The sequence below is a fragment of the Bison bison genome, unplaced genomic scaffold (assembly GCF_000754665.1).
Source record: "Bison bison bison isolate TAMUID 2011002044 unplaced genomic scaffold, Bison_UMD1.0 scf7180017863946, whole genome shotgun sequence".
Lineage (NCBI taxonomy): Eukaryota > Metazoa > Chordata > Mammalia > Artiodactyla > Bovidae > Bison > Bison bison.
In genome coordinates, this window is record NW_011494518.1 from 1,137,787 (window position 1) to 1,161,029 (window position 23,243).

General features: G+C 40.6%; 2 protein-coding genes across 2 annotated transcripts in view; both read left to right on the forward strand.

Moving 5' to 3' along the window:
* Positions 1-4,151, forward strand: NEUROD1 (neuronal differentiation 1). Its single transcript, XM_010833847.1, has 2 exons — positions 1-205; positions 1,768-4,151. The coding sequence occupies exon 2, from the start codon at positions 1,779-1,781 to the stop codon at positions 2,847-2,849; it is 1,071 nt and encodes a 356-aa protein (XP_010832149.1). The 5' UTR covers positions 1-205; positions 1,768-1,778; the 3' UTR covers positions 2,850-4,151.
* Positions 4,152-5,222: 1,071 nt separating this feature from the next.
* Positions 5,223-23,243, forward strand: part of CERKL (ceramide kinase-like) — a 154,328-nt gene continuing 136,307 nt past the window's right edge. Inside the window, exons 1-3 of the mRNA XM_010833851.1 lie at positions 5,223-5,259; positions 19,845-19,949; positions 23,089-23,157. Of these exons, the coding sequence (XP_010832153.1) occupies positions 5,223-5,259; positions 19,845-19,949; positions 23,089-23,157 (211 nt within the window). The remainder of the gene's footprint in view (positions 5,260-19,844; positions 19,950-23,088; positions 23,158-23,243) is intronic.

Consider the following 23,243-nt stretch of genomic DNA (forward strand, 5'->3'; position numbering starts at 1 on the left):
GGCGCGTGCGCAGGCGCGGGCCGCTGGAACCTGCTCGCCCGCTAGGCTCCTGGCCCCGCCCGCGCTCAGCATCACCAACTCGGCTATATAACCTGAGCGCCCGCGCTGCCGGGACACGAGGAATTCGCCCCACGCAGAAGGCACGGCGCCCAGAGGCCCCAGGGTTATGAGACCATCACTGCTCAGGACTTACTAACAACTGCAGGTAATTAAATCCTTTAATTTTTATTAGGAATAAAAGCAATTGAAGATGTACCTACATATTCTGTATGTGTGCGTCTGTAAGCGCGTTTATGCGTTGAGACAGGCATTCCTTTTCATAATTGCAAGGCGAATACGCACACAGTTTGAGTCGCATCACTCAAATACCCGCTGCAGGCCTAATCATTTTTAAAAATGTTTTACTTTTTTTGCTGTTGTTGTTTGTTTTTTGGAGGGGAAAAAGTATAGGAGCGTCTTTGGATTTTTTAAAAATATAATGTCCTATAGCTCTATGATTATTTCCTAGTGGTGATTTCAAAGTTCTGAAAGCAGATAACTACTTCAGTATTTCACTTCTATCAATAAGGGCGAAAAAAAAAGCCCACGTTACCAAGATTTATTTTGTAGACATGTATTTTATGCACGTTGGGAATAGCAAATTATTTTTTCATTGAATGAAAGGGGTATTGATACTTTGAATATACACACCCTAGAAAATAAACCGAGTTGAGAGGTACTTTAGTTGAGAGGGGATAAAATGTGGAGAAAGAGAGAGGGACCCACTCCTGCTACCTGTTACTGTCCCAGAGTCGGCCAAGTCCCCAGCACCCACTGCAGGAGCCAGAAATTCAGTTGTCTAACTAAAGGCTTTTTATTTTCCTTATAAGAAGCAGCAACTTCGCCATTGCCATTCGCTGACCATTATAATTACTCAATCTTTTAAAGGGAGGTTTGAGGCGAACTTTGAAAAGCCCCAATAAAGAGCGGGCGGCCCTTTCAATGGGCTGTTTATTAGAGAGGAGCCTTTCGCACCTGATCCCCGGCGCGCGGAGGAGCCCTCTGCGCCGCGCCCCGGGTTCTGGCCCGGTAGCAAGCGCTTTTATACAAGGTGGAAATTCAGCAGAGGGTCAGCGGGATGGGAGGTAAGAAAAGAAAGGCAAGGGTGGGATGGAAACCCCCCGCCCACTTTTGTTACCAGATGTTTCGTTGATGGTGAAATAATTTTGTGGAAAATACTTTTTCTCCACCATGCATTTGCTTTTCAATCTCCACTCCGTATAATCTTCTTAAAAATCACTGCCAGCGTTAGTAAATTACGTAAGGGATCTTCAACTTTAATCGCCGAGTGCGGGGAGGCCAGAACCGAGATGGAACATAATTGTAATTTTCAAACTCGTCTTTTTTTGTGGAGTTTTGACTTTGAACTCATGCAAATAAACATGAAGTCGCCGAAATTCACACTTATTTTCACACACATTATCCTACCGGATAATCACTATAAACACACTTAATCACAAGGAAACATACACCAGAAGTATACTTATGACACTTATTCTAGCTCCTATTCGAACGCAGCCCTGTCCTGTCTCCTACGTGCCAGCCGGGCACACACAGGCCATTATAAAACTGCATTTAACTTTTCCTCGGGGGCATTCATTTTGTAATCCGCTGGTAGTTCTTTTCATATGCATTTCTCTAGGACTAGTGAGAGCTGAAGGCCTTTGTAGTTTTTGAATGTAGCGTTTTTCTCCTTTTCTGTTTTCCCCTCTCCCCTGTTGAATGTAGGAAACCTAACCATGACCAAATCCTACAGCGAGAGTGGGCTGATGGGAGAGCCTCAGCCCCAGGGTCCTCCAAGCTGGACAGATGAGTGTCTTAGTTCTCAGGACGAGGAGCACGAGACAGACAAAAAGGAGGATGACCTCGAAGCCATGAACGCTGAAGAGGACTCACTGAGGAACGGGGGAGAGGAGGAGGAGGAAGATGAGGACCTGGAAGAGGAGGAAGAAGAGGAAGAGGAGGACGACGATCAAAAGCCTAAGAGACGCGGCCCCAAAAAGAAGAAGATGACGAAGGCGCGCCTCGAGCGTTTTAAGCTGAGACGCATGAAAGCCAACGCCCGGGAGCGGAACCGCATGCACGGGCTGAACGCAGCGCTGGACAACCTGCGCAAGGTGGTGCCCTGCTACTCTAAGACGCAGAAGCTGTCCAAAATCGAGACACTGCGCTTGGCCAAAAACTACATCTGGGCTCTGTCGGAAATCTTGCGTTCAGGGAAAAGCCCTGACCTGGTCTCCTTTGTACAGACGCTCTGCAAGGGTTTATCCCAGCCCACCACCAACCTGGTTGCTGGCTGCCTGCAGCTCAATCCTCGAACTTTTCTGCCTGAGCAGAACCAGGACATGCCTGCTCACCTGCCGACCGCCAGCGCTTCGTTCCCTGTGCACCCCTATTCCTACCAGTCTCCGGGGCTGCCCAGCCCGCCCTACGGCACCATGGACAGCTCCCATGTCTTCCACGTCAAGCCGCCGCCTCACGCCTACAGCGCAGCGCTGGAACCTTTCTTTGAGAGCCCTCTGACTGATTGCACCAGCCCTTCCTTTGACGGACCCCTCAGCCCGCCGCTCAGCATCAATGGCAACTTCTCTTTCAAACACGAACCGTCCGCCGAGTTTGAGAAAAATTATGCCTTTACCATGCACTATCCTGCAGCGACCCTGGCAGGGGCCCAAAGCCACGGATCAGTCTTCTCGGGCGCCTCTGCCCCTCGCTGTGAGATCCCTATAGACAATATTATGTCCTTCGATAGCCATTCACATCATGAGCGAGTCATGAGTGCCCAGCTCAATGCCATCTTTCACGATTAGAGGCACGTCAGTTTCACCGTCCCTGGGAAACGAACCCACTGTGCTTAAACAGTGACTGTCGTGTTTACAAAAGGCAGCCCTTTGAGTATTACTGCTGCAAAGTGCAAATACTCCAAGCTTCAAGTGATATATGTATTTATTGTCGTTACTGCCTTTGGTAGAAACAGGGGATCAAAGTTCCTGTTCACTTTATGTATTATTTTCTATAGCTCTTCTATTTTAAAAAAATAATACAGTAAAGTTAAAAAAAAATGCACCACAAATTTGGTGCAGCTGTATTCAGATCATATTAATTATCTGATCGGGATAACAAAATCACAAGCAATAATTAGGATCTATGCAATTTTTAAACTAGTAATGGGCCAATTAAAATATATATAAATATATATTTTTCAACCAGCATTTTACTACTTGTTACCTTTCCCATGCTGAATTATTTTGTTGTGATTTTGTACAGAATTTTTAATGACTTTTTATAATGTGGATTTCCTATTTTAAAACCATGCAGCTTCATCAATTTTTATACATATCAGAAAAGTAGAAATTATATCTAATTTATACAAAATAATTTAACTAATTTAAACCAGCAGAAAAGTGCTTAGAAAGTTGTTGTGTTGCCTTAGCACTTCTTTCTTCTCTAATTGTTAAAGAAAATTGCACAATTTGAGCAGTTCATTTCACTTTAAAGTCATTCTCTCTCCTTAAAATGAAAACCAGATCCATAATTCTTAAGAGAATGAATAAAAACAAGAGATGTATTCCCTATCAAAACATATCAATTCAGTACTTGCTCAAGCTTGTATATACATATTATAAACAAATGCCAACATACCCTTCTTTAAATCAAAAGCTGCTTGACTATCACATACAATTTGCACTGTTTCTTTTTAGTCTTTTACTCCTTTGCATCCCATGATTTTACAGAGAATCTGAAGCTATTGATGTTTCCAGAAAATATAAATGCATGATTTTATACATAGTCACACAAATGGTGGTTTGTCATATATTCATGTAATGAATCTGAGCCTAAATCTAATCAGGTTGTTAATGTTGGGATTTTATACCTATTGTAGTCAATTAGTACAGTAGCTTAAATAAATTCAAACCATTTAATTCATAATTAGAACAATAGCTATTGCATGTAAAATGCAGTCCAGAATAAGTGCTGTTTGAGATGTGATACTGGTACCACTGGAATCAATATGTACTGTAATCTTGTTTGTAATCCTGTATATTATGGTGTAATGCACAACTTAGAAAACACTCATCTAGTTGCAATAAAATAGTATTGAAAAATCTGAACAATTGTTGCATTTCTTCTTAAAGTGATTTAAAAAAAATAATTCCTAAGGAGAACAATTGCTTAACTTGCTGAGTTAAAAAAATACTAAGTTCTATTTGTAGAAAAAAATTAAAAAGTTTAGTTTAACACAAACTCTCTAGTCTGTTTATCTTGCTTAGGGAGTGACCAACTCTTTGTAGTTAAAGAATGAACCTAACTGATATTTCATTACTTGGACTATGAGGCTGGGGTTGGGTGAGGTTTGTGAAGAGACCAACAGTTGTATTTTTGGTTTTGGTTTCCATCCCTTTATGAGTTTGTGTTTTCTTCGATTTTTTTTAGAGGGGATTTAGTTAATTCTTAACAAACAAGACCCAAACAAGTATCCTAGCTTAGTTTATCTACATATCTAAGAACATACTAAATTTTTTTTTACCTTTTTCTTAGTCCTTTTCTATCTGTACCTGAACTGAAACATTCTCTACTGCAAAATAGTCATATCCTGAAGAGAAAGTGATATACTTTTAGAATATGAGAGAAATGACTTGATTAAAGAATCCAAGAAGTGGCATTTTATCATTGTTATGTAATTGTGATGATTTCAGTAATTCTTCAGCAAAAAGTAGTAATGAACTACTTATACTCAAGAACATGCTATTTGTACTGTGATATGTTTTGGATGGTCTAATTGTTTCCTCACCCCCTTTGGTGTACTGTTCTCCTGTTTCATAAATGGAACTCACCGAAAAAAACGTAGAGATGATTCTGTCCATTGGTAAGGCCGCTGAAAAAGTTTGGCATTTCTCTCCCTCTGGATGTGTTGACTGACAGGAGCAGTTTCTAGGCAATAGCATGTTGCCACTTGTGCCCTGGCTCTACTGTGGTGCTCTGATTACTGTCATTAGTGACTCCATTGTTCTTCCTCTGATTCGGATGCCACGTTGGATGACTACCTCCCTTCCCAAGCTTGTTCCTTTAATCCCGTTCTCATTGGTGATTTAGGGGTTCCAGAAAGCTGACCTCATTTAGCAAGCTGCTCCAGAAAAATGTGAGTAATCTAATGGACAGGAACAATTAGCTATACTAATAACATGGCCAACGGGGCTACGTCAAGCAGTGGCAGTAGCAGTAAGGAATATTTCAACATTAAAAAAATGTTTGAGTGCAATTTAAAATATATCATTTTAGCATGTTTTCCATCAGCCTTCATCACATGGCAGAAATACTTTTAAGTTAGTCCCAACTTAATCCAAAATGCAATCATCTCATTCCAAGTGAAACAGAGTTGTTATTTTGGAATCAAGCTGTTGCTTCCTATAGCCAAGATTGCTTTCACTGTTCTTTCTTTAAGAGACATAATACTGAGATGATATCTGAACACTGCCAGCCTTCCAGCCTAGGACACCATAAAGTGAACATTCAGATCTTATGTGATCTATTCAGCAGCTCAGTTTCACCTATAATGAAAATTAAACTTCTTCATGCAAACTAAAAACTGTTGCTGTAATGAACAGAAGAAATAAGAGGATGCCATTTAAGAATTCCAGCTTTTAAAACAGCAAGCAGCGAAATCTGTGGATTATTTTTTGTAAGGTAGGAATGAAGACTCCAAATTAGGTTTGATATTGCCCCTCCCCATTTTACATGTATAACTTCATTCTAAGCTTAGAGATTCTTTCAGTCAGTCAAGGAGTAACTCACATGCCACCATCTTTTATTCAAAGGCAGGCACAGATGTTCCTTCTGCAGGGGAGGTTTTAATTTATGAAAATGATATTGTTTATGCATGAATGAACTGAATGCACTCTGCATATACACAGCACTTCCATCTGATCAGAGAAATACCACAGAACCAGTGCCAATGTCAGAAACATATTCTACAAATTTACTCACTTAAATGTTTAATGAATATTTGGAAGGCATTTTCAAACCACAAGAAACCTTTTCAATCATTTTTTTCTTTTCTTTTGAAATTGCTTGGCATATTTAAAAGAAACTCTTACAGTTTTCATAATTGGCCAATGCCTATATCTAGAATAGAAAATGTTTTACTAAGTGAAAAGCAACCAAAAGGAAGAAACATCGGCAACTATAGCTTCATTGGGGAAAACATTTCTTTTAGTGTTGTTATATATGTCTGCTTACCAGTAGTATTTAGGGTTCTGGGTGTTCCCTCATCTTGAATAATTATTATTCCCACCAAATACAATGTTTAGATCTACTTATTTAATGTGAAAATGCTCTGATGAGTTATTTCCAGAATAAGGTGGTGTTTAAAATCAGTAGACAATTTCATAGTTGGAGATGGAATATTTTAACTAAATATTTTAACTGGTACATAATTCCTTTTGAATTCTGTATAACTTAGATTTCATTTGTGTCATCAATGACAAATACAGTATGATCTATCTACTTTTACTCTTAAAAAGACAACAAAATGTAAATTAAAATAGAAGCTTATATCTTAGGAATGTTCTACTAAGTTTAGGTTTATAATATGTTATAGAAAATAATATTAAAGTGAATCATAAGCTTTATAATTTATTAATCTTAAAAAAACTGTTTTCACATTTGAAAGTCTATAATTCTTACAAAATTAATGCATTTCTGAAAGAAGCTAGCAGTTACTAAAATGATACATGGATCATTAGCTAACAGTTTGAACCAAGCTGTTTTACTTCTATAATTAAACAAGAGCTTTAAAGTGAAAATATCTATTAAACAATTAATAAAACTAGGTTTCAAAACATAGGCTGATTTCATCCTAATGGGAATCATATAATAACAGAGCTGTTTCTTAAACTACACTAAAATCTCCTCTTTTCCTTTTCTACCACCATTGCTTGTTTCCTGAAAGCCATCTAAATAAAATCTTTAATTCCAGGATCTGATAAAGAATAAAAGAGCCAATGCAACATCTTGTGGAACACCAGGACTGAGAACTCTTGTTGTTACCATGCACAGAGGCATTCTGGCATCAGATGCATGGTGATTTGTATGGTGGCATAATCACTGGCTCCTGGCCAGGCATTATGTTTCAGAGGACACTATTGTCAAGAGCCATTCAACTAGAAATCTGCACTGTATGCACTCTGAAGTTGAGATCATCTGCCTTCCTATGTCAGGAAGAATTCTGTGCTGGCAATTGACTCATGGACTCTCTTCACACACACGAACATTTGGTTCAGTGGCTCTGATGGAATTAGCTGTGTAACCAAACTAGTGGCATCAACGAGACAAGGCAGCGGCCTCTGGGGACTTCTGTGTAAATTGCTAATCTTAAAATATCTTAAAAGGCAGAGTATCATGTTAATCCTGGACTAAATCTTCAGATACACTAAATGTGATTTGGCTATCTCAACAGTATTGTGCTGACTGCCCAGCTAACTTAGAGACAGGAGGATGGTGACAGTAACCATCTTTATGAATCCCCAGGTATGGAGTAATCTAGAGCGCCTGGATTGTGAAATGACATCTAGAGATGAGAGAGTAGATTTAATTTCTCACTCTTGAGCTAACTTGTTAACTTTGTTGTTTTTTAGTCACTAAGTCCAGTCCAACTCTTTTGCAACCCCATGGACTGTAGCCCACTAGGCTCCTCTATCTATGGATTTCCCAGGCAAGAATACGGGATTGGGTTGCCATTTCCTTCGCCAGGGGATCTTCCCAACCCAGGGATCAAACCTGCATCTCCTGCATTGGCAGGCGGATTCTTTACCGCTGAGCCATCTGGGAAGCTCTAACTTGGTGACTTACTTTACTGTTAATAAGATTAAAAGCTAACTCTGCTTTGTGCTTTGATGTCGTAAGGAGCAGGCAGTCACAAGAAAGGCTTCCCACACTTATTAGGTAAGTGCTAAGTGTTTTCCATTCATTCCCATATTTCATCATCAGAGTAGCCCTGTATCTTATTTCACAGATGGAGAAACATTGAGAAGCTGGGATATGTAGATATTTCATTACTGATTTCCTTCCTTCAGGTTCTACCTCAGAAGCAACTTTTCTCAAGTTCTTCCTGATTCCCATTTAAAGTAGCAACCAACCAAACCAAAATCATTGTTTTCAGCTTAGTCAAAATCACTACTGTATGGCCCTTTTATCCATCTGATGTTATCTTGCTTATTTTTAAATTATCTACCTCTCTCAATAGAATGTGGGCTTCACAAGAAAATGAACCTTATCTGATTTGTTTGTTGCTGTTTCTCTGGTGCTCAGAAGACCCACAGGTCCTCAATAAATATGAACAAATCAAATTACACTAATCTGATGCCAAAACCTTAACCACTATGCTACAAATTAAGTCAGTTGAGAATGGAGAGCGCTACAGATGATTCTCATCCCAGTGAAAGTTATAAGCATTAATTCTATAAAAAGAGAACAACTGAAATTAATTTTCTGTGACACCATGGCACCAAACTCCCCCCACCCCACCCCTTCTGAGCATTAGTAATCATGAGTTACCAGGAATCTTTTCTTTTTATTGATATTGATTGGTTAAATATAATTTCAAATCGGAATAAAAGGAGACCTAAAATGTTACAAGCTTTGTCCAGATCATGCCACTTTTTTTTTTAAATGGTTAAGAACTCAAAAGCATGCTACTTTCCCCCTTTCTGTTCATCATTCTTTCAGCAATAGTTCTTAATTTATTACTGGTGTTATGTAAAATTGCCCCAAACTTCTGTATCATCACTGAAGAGTTTAGATTACAGCAGATCAGAATGTAATCCATCATGAGTATGTACTCCAACAATGAGTTTGAGACGCTGAGTAGCATTTGACAAATTAAAAATAAGCTACACAGAGGCAGATGATGGGACAGAAACAGAAATCCACAATGAAAAGGAGTGCTTTATAGTCACAACAGTTGTTGGTTAAATCCATCTTTCTCTAATGTATCAAATAGATTAGAAATGCCATTAAGTTTATGGGGAATATGATTTTCCTTGTCAATACAACACAATTAAGAGAAAACATAGAGTTATTATTTTCAGCGACATTGGGTGGTTTTAATAATACAGGTGAATTATTAGGAGAGCTGTTTGCTGCTGCTAAGTCACTTCAGTCGTGTCCAACTCTGTGCGACCCCATAGACGGCAGCCCACCAGGCTCCGTCGTCCTTGGGATTCTCCAGGCAAGAACATTGGAGTGGGTTGCCATTTCCTGCTCTAAAGCGTGAAAGTGAAAAATGAAAGTGAAGTCGCTCAGTCATGTCCAACTCAGCGACCCCATGGACTGCAGCCCACCAGGCTCCTCCATCCATGGGATTTTCCAGGCAAGAGTACTGGAGTGGGGTGCCATTGCCTTCTCTGAGGAGAGCTGTTTAGGATGCAGAAAAAAAAAATGGAAGAATCAGTATTCTTGAAAGGTGATTTAGTATAAAATCATTGAAAACTGAAGAATAACTAGTGTTCTTTAAAATAATCATATACAGAATACTCTATTGATTGAGATAAATATTGCTGAATTATCTAAACTATAATATCTACTTCAAAATGTTTATTGTATAAACTTAGCACATCAATAAGATTTCTTTAGTGTTTTCTCTGGATGATGTCAGTTATGACCATGAATAAAAAAAGGGTTAATTCCTTACCCCTAATACTTTGGCCACCTCATGTGAAGAGTTGACTCATTGGAAAAGACTGATGCTGGGAGGGATTGGGGGCAGGAGGAGAAGGGGACAACAGAGGATGAGATGGCTTGATGGCATCACTGACTCGATGGACATGAGTTTGAGTGAACTCTGGGAGATGGTGATGGACAGGGAGGCCTGGCGTGCTGCGATTCATAGGGTCGCAAAGAGTTGGACACGACTGAGTGACTGAACTGAACTGAACCGAATGTCACTATGGAGAAGGCAATTGCACCCCACTCCAGTACTCTTGCCTGGAAAATCCCATGGATGGAGGAGCCTGGTGGGCTGCAGTCCATGGGGTCGCTAAGAATGGGACATGACTGAGTGACTTCACTTTCACTTTTCACTTTCATGCATTGGAGAAGAAAATGGCAACCCACTCCAGTGTTCTTGCCTGGAGAATCCCAGGGACGGGGGAGCCTGGTGGGCTGCCGTCTATGGGGTCGCACAGAGTCGGACACGACTGAAGCGACTTAGCAGCAGCAGCAGCAGTATCACTAATGATTGCAGTCCTTGTCTACTCATGGCAGGGAATTATACATTTATAATCTGTGGTAGGTTGAAAGTATGGGGCCAAGAAATGTTCATATCCAAGAACTGAGCGGAAAATATACTAGAATTCTAAAAGGAGACTTGGGATACTTTCACTTGCCATTGCTAGAAAACTGAATAATTTTCAGCAAATGATGAAATACACAATAAATAGTAGTAAAATGCACACAAGATACAACTAGAATCTAAGTATGGATATTTACTTAAATTATTTTCACTGAAAGAATTCCTTAGTTAACACAGGCAAGCCTACTTATTTAGATATTTTGAAATCCCAACATATGATTTTTGGATAAAGAAACTCTATTTTAGTGTTCATTTGACTCTGATGAACATATTAAAAATGTTGAGTAAAGAGATATTTTGTTCCTAAATGTTTCATGTTTAATTAACTAAAAATGCATTTATCTTACTTAAAAACATATTTTTAAGGAAAGAAATATATGCTGTACTGAGTTTAGTAATGCTCTCCTTCCACTCCCCAAAATTCATGCCCAGCCAGAATCTCATAATGTGATTCTACCTGGATAGGGTTCAAATAATGCATCTTAAGATGTAGTTAAGATGAGGTCATACAGGATTAGAGTAATCCTTATAAGAAGGGGACTGTTGTCCTTGTCAGGAAAGATAGAACATGCAGACAACACAAGGGGAGAATGGAGATGCAGGCAGAGATTAGAGTGACAGGTCTCTATGCCAAGGGAGAATTGTTAGATTTGCCAGCAACCACCAGAATCTATGATAAAGGCACGGAACATTCGATTTTCTCTCTGAGACGCCAGGAAGGAACCAACCCCGCAGACACCTTGATTTGGGACTTCTGGTCTCCAGAAGTGTACACGATACATTTCTGTTGTTTCAAGCCACCCCAGTTTGAAATAATTTGCTATGGTGCTTCTAGGAAACTAATAGATAAGTCTACAATGAATTGATATGTTAACCATACATAAATATAGAAGAATTCATTTAAAATCTTATAAAATTTTACCATCAAGTATTAATGACATAATATATAACTACCAGCATATTTTAGTTAGTACCAGGTTTGATATTTAAACAAGCTGACAAATAGTAGCTATTTAATAAGCATCTGAATTATGTAAAAGTTTTATTGGTTTTTATTCATTTGAATTAACTTAAGCTGACATCCAGATTTAGTGAAGTGTGAACAGACACATCCAATAAACTAAGAGGCATTTTGTTTAAAAGCCTTATTGTAGAATGCATAAAAAGTATAGACTATAAACTTATTAATTCTTCATGTGAAAAATGCCATATTTATTCTCTAGGCAGGGCAGTATGTATACTAAGAAATAGACCTCTGAAAAAACAAACAGCATTTTCCTTGGGTTCATCAATATGCATTCAACACACAATTTTATGACCTGTAAAATTACATAATTAAAGAAAATGACTGTGGTCCAAGTGAATGTAAGAACCACGACTTCTAAAAGCTCTCTCTCTTCTAGGTTATATAGGGCCTTGGGCCATGACTCTTTTGGGGAACTTAAAACCCAGCAACTAAGATGCCAACCTTAGTTATACAGGACTACATCTCGTTATCTGACTGATTTCTCAAAATACCAGTTAGTGATGGTTTCTTCTGAAGGTATTCTATTAATCAGAAGTTTTAGTTTACACAGATCTGGGACACTACCTTGTTGTTAGCATTTTTTTGTTTTTGGACTGTTAGTACTTGTGTCTCTTATGCTTAATTCTTGTTTCAGTTCCCTGCTCGCCCTCATGCGGACATGAGTAAGAAATAAACCTTCATTGTTTTAAGCCTCAAAGTTCTTTCAAACCACATTGCAACCCTGCTCCTGCTGACTGATAAAGATGTTAACTTCTTAAGGTAAAATGACATGCAAGACGAGTTTACTGTGACTGGAGAAGAGAAACTTCCCTGGTTTACATGGGAAGTAGCAACGGAGATATGCGCTCCTCTTCTGACAAATGTGGTATTTGGATTAGAGATCTGGAGTGCAGCAGCCGTTTGGCTGTTTGGAAGAGGAGAGTGGGGTAGATGGACTCACATGGAGCAGAGAATGATACATTACAGAAGGCAGAGGGAAGAAGAGAAGAGGAACTGGTTTCTGCATTGTATGATTTGAGCCACTGGATCAGTTCTCTTCATAATCTATCCCCACCTTTATAATTAGGCTTTATTTATTTATTTTTTAAACAAGTTTGAATTGGGTAAACTGCCTGATACCAAAGAGACTGCGATTTTGTTGTTGCTTGGTCTTTTTTATACATAAAGATGGAGAAAACTATATAGTAAAGATGAAATTGAATAAGATGTGAGATGTGGGTGTGTCTGATGGAGGAAGTTGTTGGGCAGACTGGAGCAAAGAAGGTCTGGAACACAAACAATTCCTTTGGGCCATAGAGATACCTTTTCTAGAGACAAGTCAGGGTGGAGAAAGAGAATTTCAGGACTCAGGGTTAGAGCATATGGGAGTTTATTCTTACCAGGTTCTTTCATGTAAAGATGGAGGCATGATTACATGCTAAGTGAGAGGGAGTTGAACGAGAAAACTGAAGGTTTAGACCAGCCTCTCCAGGAGTAAGGAGAATAAGCTCCATGAACACCAGTCAATCGTAGCATAGCAGGGCTTAGAGCCAAGCACAGTTTGAGGTCTGTAATACTGTAGTAGTTTGAGGTGGCCTCAACCCACATGTTCAGGGGAAATCTCTCAATAGCCCATACGTCAGAGTGGAAGCAGAAGATAGTTGCAGGTTTTCATGCATTTGGATAAAAGAGGTGGAGTGCTGTTAGGGAGAAGTTGACATGATGTGCCATGGAGCCCAGGAGAGCAAAGACTGACTCCATTGGGTGGATGGACAAGCCACTGACTTCTGCAGTGGCTTGGAAGTAGGAAGAGCACCAGGTGAGTCTGTGGACATGGCTAAGGAGATTTTTGGCAGAATATTATAAGTACCAATTGGCTTCTTTTAAGGTTTTACAAGGGAGTAAATAAGTCAGTGTGATTTAGAGGAATTAAAGAAGGTGCAGGGCAGATACTCTGGCTAAAAAAAAAAAAAAAAAACCAAAGCAAAAAATGTCCTCAAAGCAAAGATAAAATGTAGGCTGCTTGCAGTTAAACATGCTCTCAGGTCAAGCTGCAATCAAGCCTGTAGCTAGAAGATAGTTTACTTGAAAAATACTTCTAAGAACATTAAGTATTATACCCTAATCCCCTGAATTGGTGTCCAAAGTACAGAGGGGCTGATCTTGAAGAGATTTCTGGAAATGGCTTTTGTATAATATGACCTAATATATATATGAACCACATAAACTTTACAAGTTTTTTTTTTTTTTTTGCATAAAAGAAATAGTTTGTGTCAAAGTATAACTAAAGCAGTTCTAGCCACTTGGATTAAGACAGACAGAAAAAGTTCAAAATTAAAAGAAGCCTCTGGACCTCCAAATTTTAACGGATAGTAAAAGGCTGAAAAACTACTCTGCTGTCACCATGGGCCATTTTTTTTTGTTGAAAAGTAGAGAGGGCAGAAACAAAAGGCCAGAGGCTGGAGCTAAGAGCTATTCATTAGGGGGACTATTTATTAGGGGATCACTCCTAGGGAGCAGTACTAGATGCAAGATAAGGAATGTTCTCTTTCTCAGAGAGTTGGGAACTAATGACCCATACCTGCTTGGAATTCAGAATTGCTGTGGAGCAGAGACTGTGATTTGCTTTCTGGATTTCCCGCCCCCCACCCTTTTGAGCATCTATTGTAGTTATCCTCTGCCTGTCTCATCATTGTATGTTGACATGTGTGGGAAGATAACATATTTTTAGTTCCCAGGTTCCCAGAATAAGAGAAGCACATCCAAAGAACCTCATCTATGAGATCCGGGACTTTGCATCTGATTTTGTAGTAAGGTGAGATTTTGAGGGGTCTTGAAAGGGAGTGTGGAGAAGGCAATGGCATCCGACTCCAGTACTTTTGCCTGGAAAATCCCATGGGTGGAGGAGCCTGGTAGGCTGCAGTCCATGGGGTCGCGAAGTGTTGGACACGACTGAGTGACTTCATTTTCACTTTTCACTTTCATGCACTGGAGAAGGCAATGGCACCCCACTCCAGTACTCTTGCCTGGAGAATCCCATGGGTGGAGGAGCCTTGTGGGCTGCCATCTATGGGGTTGCACAGAGTCGGACATGACTGAAGCGACGTAGCAGCAGCAGCAGAAAGGGAGTGAGTGCATTTTACATACAGAAGGGGTGTTAACCACTGTGGCCAGAGGGACGGCTGTGTTGAGCTGTCTGCTAAGGTGATTTCTGCCCCAATATACATGCTCTTTTAAATATAACTCCCATCAAACGGCATGCTCCATTTCCCTTTCTCTTTATGACTACCTTTGACTGACAGCAAGTGGCAAAACTGATGCCATGTCAGTCCAGGTCTGGGCCTTAAAAGACCTGGAAGCTTCTGATTTTGCTCTTTTGGGATACAGCCTCATTTCAGAAAGCTCAGGCAACATGACTGAATGACAAGAAGCCAAATGTAAAGGGATAGGTCCAGGAAGGCTCCGGCCCTTCCAGCCGTCTCATCTGAGATGTCAGAAAGGCGACTGAAGCCATCTTGGGTGTTTCAGCCTCAGCTGAACTTCCAGTGAAATGCAGGTGCATCCAGCTGATACTCCACAGAGGAGCAGGCCTACCTAGCAGCCAACTCACAGTCACAAGGAAAAATAATCAATCATTGCTTTAAGTCAGTAAGTTGTGTGGGGTGGGTTGTCTTGTTAGGCATAAATGGGAGAAAAAGGAAGATATGACAGTGTTAGTTGCCAAGCCAGTAGTCATCCACAGCTTCTTCTAGGCTGTAAACACTTTCCCCAGTCTCTCCAGAAGCTACAGCACAGGCATATTGCCCGGTTCTACTCAATGGTATTGACAGGAAATTTACTGGGTGGGATTTTGGAAAACATTTTCTTCCCTAATAGAAATAGGACCGCACAAATAGAAACTGCCCTTGCCACTTCTACATTTTGGGGAGATAAAATAATGCAGCCATCCTGGAGCCACCAGTGAAGTCCTTGTTGATACCTGGGCATAGCAAAATAGAGAGTTGAAAAGCCCCTGGTTTCTTTTTTGCTGTTGCTTTTTAATGGACAGTAGTTGATTCGTAACATTGTGGTAGTTTCAGGTGTACAGTAATCTTTTTCAGATTCTTTTCCATTACAGGTTATTGCAAGATATTGAATATAGGTCCCTGTGCTATACAATAAATGTTTGTTGTTTATCTATTTTATATATAGTAGTAAAGTGAAGAGGAACTGAAAAGCCTTTTGATGAAAGTGAAAGAGGAGAGTTAAAAATCTGGCTTAAAACTCAGCATTCAAAAAACTAATATCATGGTATCCAGTCCCATCACTTCATGGCAAATAGATGGGGAAACAATGGAAACAGTGACAGACTTTATTTTCTCAGGCTCCAAAATCAATGCAGATGGTGACTGCAGCCATGAAATTAAAAGACTCCTTGGAAGAAAAGCTATGAAAAACCTAGACAGCATATTCAAAAACAGAGACATTACTTTGCTGATGAAGGTCAGCATAGTCAAAGCTATGGTTTTTCCAGTAGTCATGTATGGGTGTTAAGGTTGGACTATAAAGAAAGCTGAGTGCCAAAGAATTGATGCTTTTGAACTGTGGTGTTGGAGAAGACTCTACAGAGTCCCTTTGACTGCAAGGAGATCCAACCAGTCAGTCCTAAAGGAAATCAGTCCTGAATATTCATTGGAAGGACTGAAGCTGAAGCTGAAACTCCAATACTCTGGCCACCTGATGCAAAGAACTGACTCACTGGAAAAGACCTTGATGCTGGGAAAGACTGAAGGCAGGAGGAGAAGGGGACGACAGAGGATGACATGATTGGATGGCATCACCCGCTCGATGGACATGAATTTAAGCAAGTCCGGGAGTTGGTGATGGACAGGCAAGTCTGGTGTGCTGCAGTCCACGGGGTCGCAAAGAGTTGGACACGACTGAGTGATTAATCTGAACTGATGTAGCTATTAATCTCATATTTGTATTCCTCATTTATCCCTCCCATTTCCCCCTGGTAACCATAAGTTTGTTTTCTATGTGAGTCTGTTTCTGTTTTGTAATAAGTTGATTCATATTATTCTTTTTAGATTACATACATAAGTGCTATACTACCTGACTTTTTACTTAATATGATAATCTGTGGGTTCATCATTGCTGCTACAAATGGCATTATTTCATTCTTTTTTAAGGCTGAATAATATTCCATTGTGTGTATATGCCACATCTTCCTTATCCATTCATTTGTCCATGAACATTTGGGTTGCTTCTGTGTCTTGGCTATTTTTAGGACATTGGGGTGCATGTATGTTTTCAAATTAGAGTTTTTGCCCTTCCTGGATATATGCCCAGGAGTGGGATTGCAGGATCATATGTTAACTCTATTTTTAGTTTTTTAAGGAATCTCCATACTGTTCTTCATAATGGCTGCACCAGTTTACATTCCCTTCAACAGTGTAGGAGGATTCCTTTTCTACATGTCTTCCCAAGTATTTATTATTTGTAGACTTTTTGATGATGGCTATTCTGACCCATGTGAGGTGATACTTCACTGTAGTTTTGATTTGCATTTCTCTGATAATTAGTGATGTTGAGCATCTTTTCATGTGCCTGTTGGGCATCTATGTGTCTTTGAAGAAATGTCTATTTAGGTCTGCCCATTTTTTGATTGGGTTATCACTATTATTATTGATTTTGAGTTGTATGAATTATTTGTATATTTTGGAGATTAAGTCCTTATAAATGGCATCATTTATAAATATTTTGTCATATTCTATGGGTTGTCTTTTCATTTTGTTTATGGTTTCCTTTGCTGTGCAAAAGTTTATAAATTTGCCTAGGTCTCATTTGTTAAAAAGCCCTCAATTTCTTTTTCTTTGCCACTTGATTTTTTAATTAAAGGATAACTGCTTTGCAGAATTTTGGTGTTTTCTGTCAAATATCAACAAGGACACCCATGTCCCCTCCCTCCCAAGCCTCCCTCCTATCTCCCTCCCCATCCCACCCTTCTAGATGGTCACAGAGCCCCTGTTTGAGTTCCCTGAGTCGTACAGCAAGTTTCATTGGCTATCTATTTTACATATGGTATTGTAAGTTTCCACGTCACTCTCTCCATGCATCTCACCCTCTCCCTCCTCCCCTCCCACTGTGTCCGTAGGTCTGTTCTCTATGTCTGTTTCTCCACTGCTGCCCTGCAAATAAATTCATCAGTACCATCTTTCTAGATTCCATATATATGTGTCACTATATGATATTTATCTTTCTCTTCCTGACTTACTTCACTCTGTGCAATAGGCTCTAGGTTCATCCATCTCCTTAGAACTGACTCAAATGCATTCATTCCTTTTTATGGCTGAGTAGTATTCCACTGTATATATGTATCACAGCTTCTTTATCCATTCATCTGTCGATGGACATCTAGGTTGCCTCCATGCTCTAGCTATTATAAACAGTGCTGCAATGAACAATGGGATACATGCGTCTTTTTCAGTTTTGGTTTCCTCGGTGTATGTACCTCAGAGTGGGATTGCTGTGTCATATGGTGGTTTTATTCCTAGTTTTTAAGGAATCTCCATACTGTCATCCATAGTGGCTGTATCAATTTACATTCCTACCAGCAATGCAAGAGGGTTCCCTTTTCTCCACACTCTCTCTAGCATTTATTTTTTGTAGACTTTTTGATGATGTCCATTCTGACTGGTGTGAGGTGGTATCTCATTGTGGTTTTGATTTGCATTTCTCTAATAATGAGCCACCTTGAGCATCTTTTCATGTGTTTGTTAGCCATGTATGTCTTCTTTGGAGAAATGTCTGTTTAGGTCTTTTCCCCACTTTTTGATTGGGTTGTTTGTTTTTCTTGTATTGAATTGTATAAGCTGCTTGTATATTTTGGAAATTAATTCTTAGTTGTTTCCTTTGCTATTATTTCCAGCCACTCTGAGGGTTGTTTTCCACATTGTTTGTAGTTTCCTTTGCTGTTCAAAAGCTTTTAATTAGGCCCCACTTATTTATTTTTGTCTTTATTTCCATTACTCTAGGAGGTAGGTAGTAGAAGATCTTGATTTGATTTATGTCATCAAGTGTTCTGCCTATATTTTCCTCTGAGAATTTTATATTTTCTTACATTTAGGTCTTTAATCCATTTTGAGTTTATCTTTCTGTGTGGCATTAGGACGTGTTCTGACTTCATTCTTTTCTGTGTAGCTGTCCAGTTTTCCCAGCATCATTTATTGAAGAGGCTGTCTTTGCCCCTTCATATATTCTTGCCTCCTTTGTCAGAAATAAGGTTCCCATAGGTGTGTGGGTTTATCTCTGAGCTCTTTATCTTGTTCTGTTGGTCTATATTTTTGTTTTTGTGCCAGTACCATACTGTCTTGATGACTGTAGCTTTGTAGTATAGTCTGAAGTCAAGAAGGTTGATTCCTCCAGCTCCGTTCTTCTTTCTCAAGACTGAAAAAGCCCTTGATTTCTTAATGGGCAACCTAGAACAGCTTGACTCTGGACCTTTGTTTATATGATATGTAGGATTGTATTTTGAAAACAATTGTAGCTGGATGTTCCATTACTTGTAAATGATAGACAAATGGACAAACCTTATGGTAAAAGGAGCAGGAGTGAAGAGCAGGACAAGCAAGAAGAACTCACTGATTGTCAGAGCATTGTCCATGTGTCAAAAACACACAGAATCCCTTGTTGTGTCTGTTTAAAACACATGTTTCTGGGAATAGTTCAGTTACAGATTCAAAAATCTCAGAGCATCAGTAGGGGGTACAGACTGAGAATTTTCATTTAAAATAAACCAAAGATTGTTAGCTTCCTTGGTGGCTCAGTGGTAAAGAACCTACCTGCCAATGCAGGAGACACGGGTTTGATCCCTGGGCCAGAAAGATTCCCCTGGACCCTGGAGGAGGAAATGGCAACTCTCTCAAGTATTCTTGCCTGGGAAATCCCATGGATAGAGGCGCCTGGGGGGGCTACAGTCCATGGGGTTGCAGGAGAGTCGAACATGACTTAGCAACTAAACAACAAAGATTCTTAAGCATATCCAAGTTTGAAAAGAACAAGAGTCTGTGTTCCAAAGGAGTGCTTTTTGAGTTCAAGTATTCAAGAAGTTCCACAAGGTTCAGAGTTTGTTCTTAGAATGAGAATGTTTAAGAACGTCCTGGGCAACAGAGGACACCATAGGCTGTTGGGATGAGGCTGTCATGGAAACGTGTTACAAATGGTGATGGAAAATGGTGTAAAAATCAAAGGCAGTGAACCCAGTACCAAACTCTTTGATACGTATGGGTAAGTGGTCTGAAAGCAGTGGGCTTTTTTCAATAGTGAGAAGGGATGTTGCCGCCTCTGTATCTGCCTTTTTCACAGTTGTAATAGTGTGAGCTCTAGACAGTGAGGGTAGATTTCTGATTTAAATTGTTTGTTTTATTTGTGTATCTGGTTATATCTAATTTAAGATCGATTCTGCTGCAGAATTGCCAGCAGTTACTGTGAGAATGTTACAAGTTTTCTATTTGGTGGAAGTCCAGGTGGCACTAGTGGTAAAGAAGCCGCCTGCCAGCGCAGGACTTAAGGGACGTAGGTTCAATCCCTGGGTCGGGAAGATCCCCTGGAGAAGGAAATGGCAACCCACTCCAGTATTCTTTCTTGGAGAACCCCATAGACAGAGAAGCCAGGTGGGCTACACTCCATGGCATCACAAAAAGTTGGATATGACTGAAATGACTTAGCACATTTCAAATTGCTCCAAGTGTATGAATGTTCGAACCTACCTGTTAGTTCAGTCACTCAGTTGTGTCTGACTCTTTGTGACCCTATGGACTGCAGCACACCAGACTTCCCTGTCCATCACCATGTCCATTCAGTCACTGAGGCCATCCAACCATCTCATCCTCTGTCGTCCCCTTCTCCTCCTGCCTTCAATCTTTCCCAGCATCAGGGTCTTTTCCAATGAGTCAGTTCTTTGCATCAGGTGGCCAAAGTATTGGAGTTTCAGCTTTAGCATCAGTCCTTCCAATGAATATTCAGCACTGATTTCCTTTAGGACTGACTGGTTGGATCTTCTTGCAATCCAAGGGACTCTCTAGTCTTCTCCAACACCACAGTTCAAAAGCATCAGTTCTTCGGTGCTCAGCTTTGTTGAGGGGTATTCAAAACATGAGGGAAAGGGAAGACAGGACAATTCTTTTTTGTGTTATTTATTGTTTACCAAGAAGCTAGAGATAACATGGTCATTGTCATCCTATAATTGTTTGAGATGGGTTCTAAAACACAGCTGAGCAATTCATTTTAAGCAGAATTTCAATGTGAGTTAAAAAAACTGCACATGAAGAAAATGTGATATTCTGACTTGGTGGGATTATACAAGTTTTTCTGTTTTCTGTGTACTTCTTGCAGGGACACATGGCTCTCTACATTTTAGGCAGCAGGAGCCTGAGTAGCAGGAACATTCTGACAAAATCTCCACTCAGCATGAGAGGGAAGCAGTCCCCTTGACAGTTTGACAATGTGCTCATGGCTCAGAAATGAATGAGAGATGGACACAACTGAAGCTCACTTCATCCAAAATATATGTTGACTCTAAGAAATGAAATATACCTCAAAGTTTTCTTTATTTTTCTCACCACAGAGGAAACATGGATGAAGTCAAGGATTTTGATGACAGTATTTGCTGAGATTTGGAACATTTTGGGAGAAACAGGTTTGTGATAGAAAACCATGTTTGGTTTTAGACAGTATACTTCAGATGCTCGTTCAATGGCCAACTAGCAAAGATAGGCAGTTGAACATGGCATCTGAAGTTCAGGGGACTGGTTGGGGGTGACCCCATCACTCGAGGAGCCCTGAATAGTATGTAAAGCCATGGTATTGAGGCTGGTGTAGATGGATCCTGTGGACAGAACTCTGAGAGAGAATAGTCCATCAAAGGAAGAGAATTGGACATAACCAGTACCTTCATCCTCAACAAAGGCAAAGCCAATGTTTTTGGCTGTCTTGCCAAATAGAAGCTTGAAAAATGGCAACTTGCCTCTTGCAAAGGTCCTAAGAAGTAGCCAGTGCCTTCAGTGAGCTTTTAAAATGCCAAGGAGTTCTAATTGTGTTGATTTTCTGACAGCTGTGAATATAAGATGCTGACCCCGGAATTGCAACTCACCCTATTGAAGGCACTAGCCTTCCCCACTAATGAGTGCTGAGCTAAGCCACCTGAAGGCTGCGTGGGGTTAAGCAGCAGCTGCACTTCTCCTCCAAGAAACAGCTCGCTGCCATTAGATCAAACTGAGGCTCTTCCCCGCTTTGCCTGGAAGCTTGGGTATTTGTTTTCAGGGCATTAAACAGTAAGAGTCCTAGCTTAACTGGCACACAGGGGCTTTGTGTCCGAAAGGGATTTGGCTAGGTCTATGGGCTCCATCCTCCTGTTTTTGAAATCTAAGTTTGAGCAGGGAACTTTGAGACGCTCCTCCTGCTACCATTAGCTTCTGTCTGACTTTGCCGCCTGCTGAGGCCCAAGGGGAGAATGAGCAGCAAGTGCCTTTCAGAAGTCACTGGTCCTAGGCACCAGCACCGTCGAGCTAGATTCACCACTCAGTGAATTTAACTTCCTCTCCCCAGCGTTTCCTCAGTACAATTATTCTGATGGTATCTATTTATCTGTGTGTATCTCTATATATCTATATTGGCCTGCTGATTTACTTTCCACTCTGCTCCTCTTGCGGAGGACTCGCTTTCCCCGTCTCACCATCCCAAGTTGTCAGTTTCCTATTAATACACTGCTTAAAGTACTGACACTAAGCTCTGACTGAACACGGCAATCATCTGGAGAGCTTTAAAAACTCCTTAAGTCTTGTCCTATCCCCAGAGATTACAATTTCATTGTCTTTGAGTGTAGCCTGGGTATCTGGACTTTAAAAAATTCCCCAGGTAACTCTCATGTGTAGTCATGATTGAGAACCACGGGCCAGCAGCCTCTGCGCTTTCCAAATTAACAGCAAATTCATGAATTTCAGTTATCGTGAAATAGTGCCCCCCTCATTTCCAGGTAACGCTGTATTACAGCAGTAGGCTTTAGGAGAACAAGCTCTGATGCTTGTCATCTCTCTTCGGGGAGGATTAGGTCCAGGCAGAGACAAGGCTGCAGAGGTATCCTGGGGGAACGTGGGACCCTTAATACTTACCTTTATAGAGGCATCTTCCTTTAACCTGCAATGTGGGAGACCTGGGTTCGATCCCTGGGTCAGGAAGATCCCCTGGAGAAGGAAATGGCAACACACTCCAGTATTCTTGCCTGGAAAATCCATGGACTGTGGAGCCTGGTAGGCTACAGTCCATGGGGGTCGCAAAGAGTCGGACACGACTGAGCGACTTCACTTTCTGTGTTTCACTTTCTTCCTTTAACGTTAAATTTGTTAGAACGAAATTTTGTCTATTTGAACCAGGGACTGACTGATCTTTGGCTTTCTCTCAGGGTTTTGGGGATTGAGTTTTCTGTTACCAGCTGCATATAGATTAGCTAACTCTTGAGGGCATGCAAGCCTGGTTATAAAACACGACGTCTGCATTCCAGGGGAGCCCGCGGGAAACCAGGTGAAAAAACAGAGGGCTATGTCCTTGCAATTCAAAGTGTGTTCCGAGGGTCAGCAGCATCACCTGGGAGCTTCCTAAAAACGGCCTCGGGGACCTAGTCCCAGACCAATTCAGTAAGAATCTGCATTTTAACAAGATGGCCGGGCCGGGGGCCGGGAGTACGCCAAGTCCACGTTTGAGAAGCGCCGGCCCTATACTTCGGCGGGTAAAGTATGCGCAAAATCTCAAGGAACTACAGGGACTAGGCGGAGGGAGCCACTTATTCCTCTTCCAGGACTGGGGTCCTTTCGT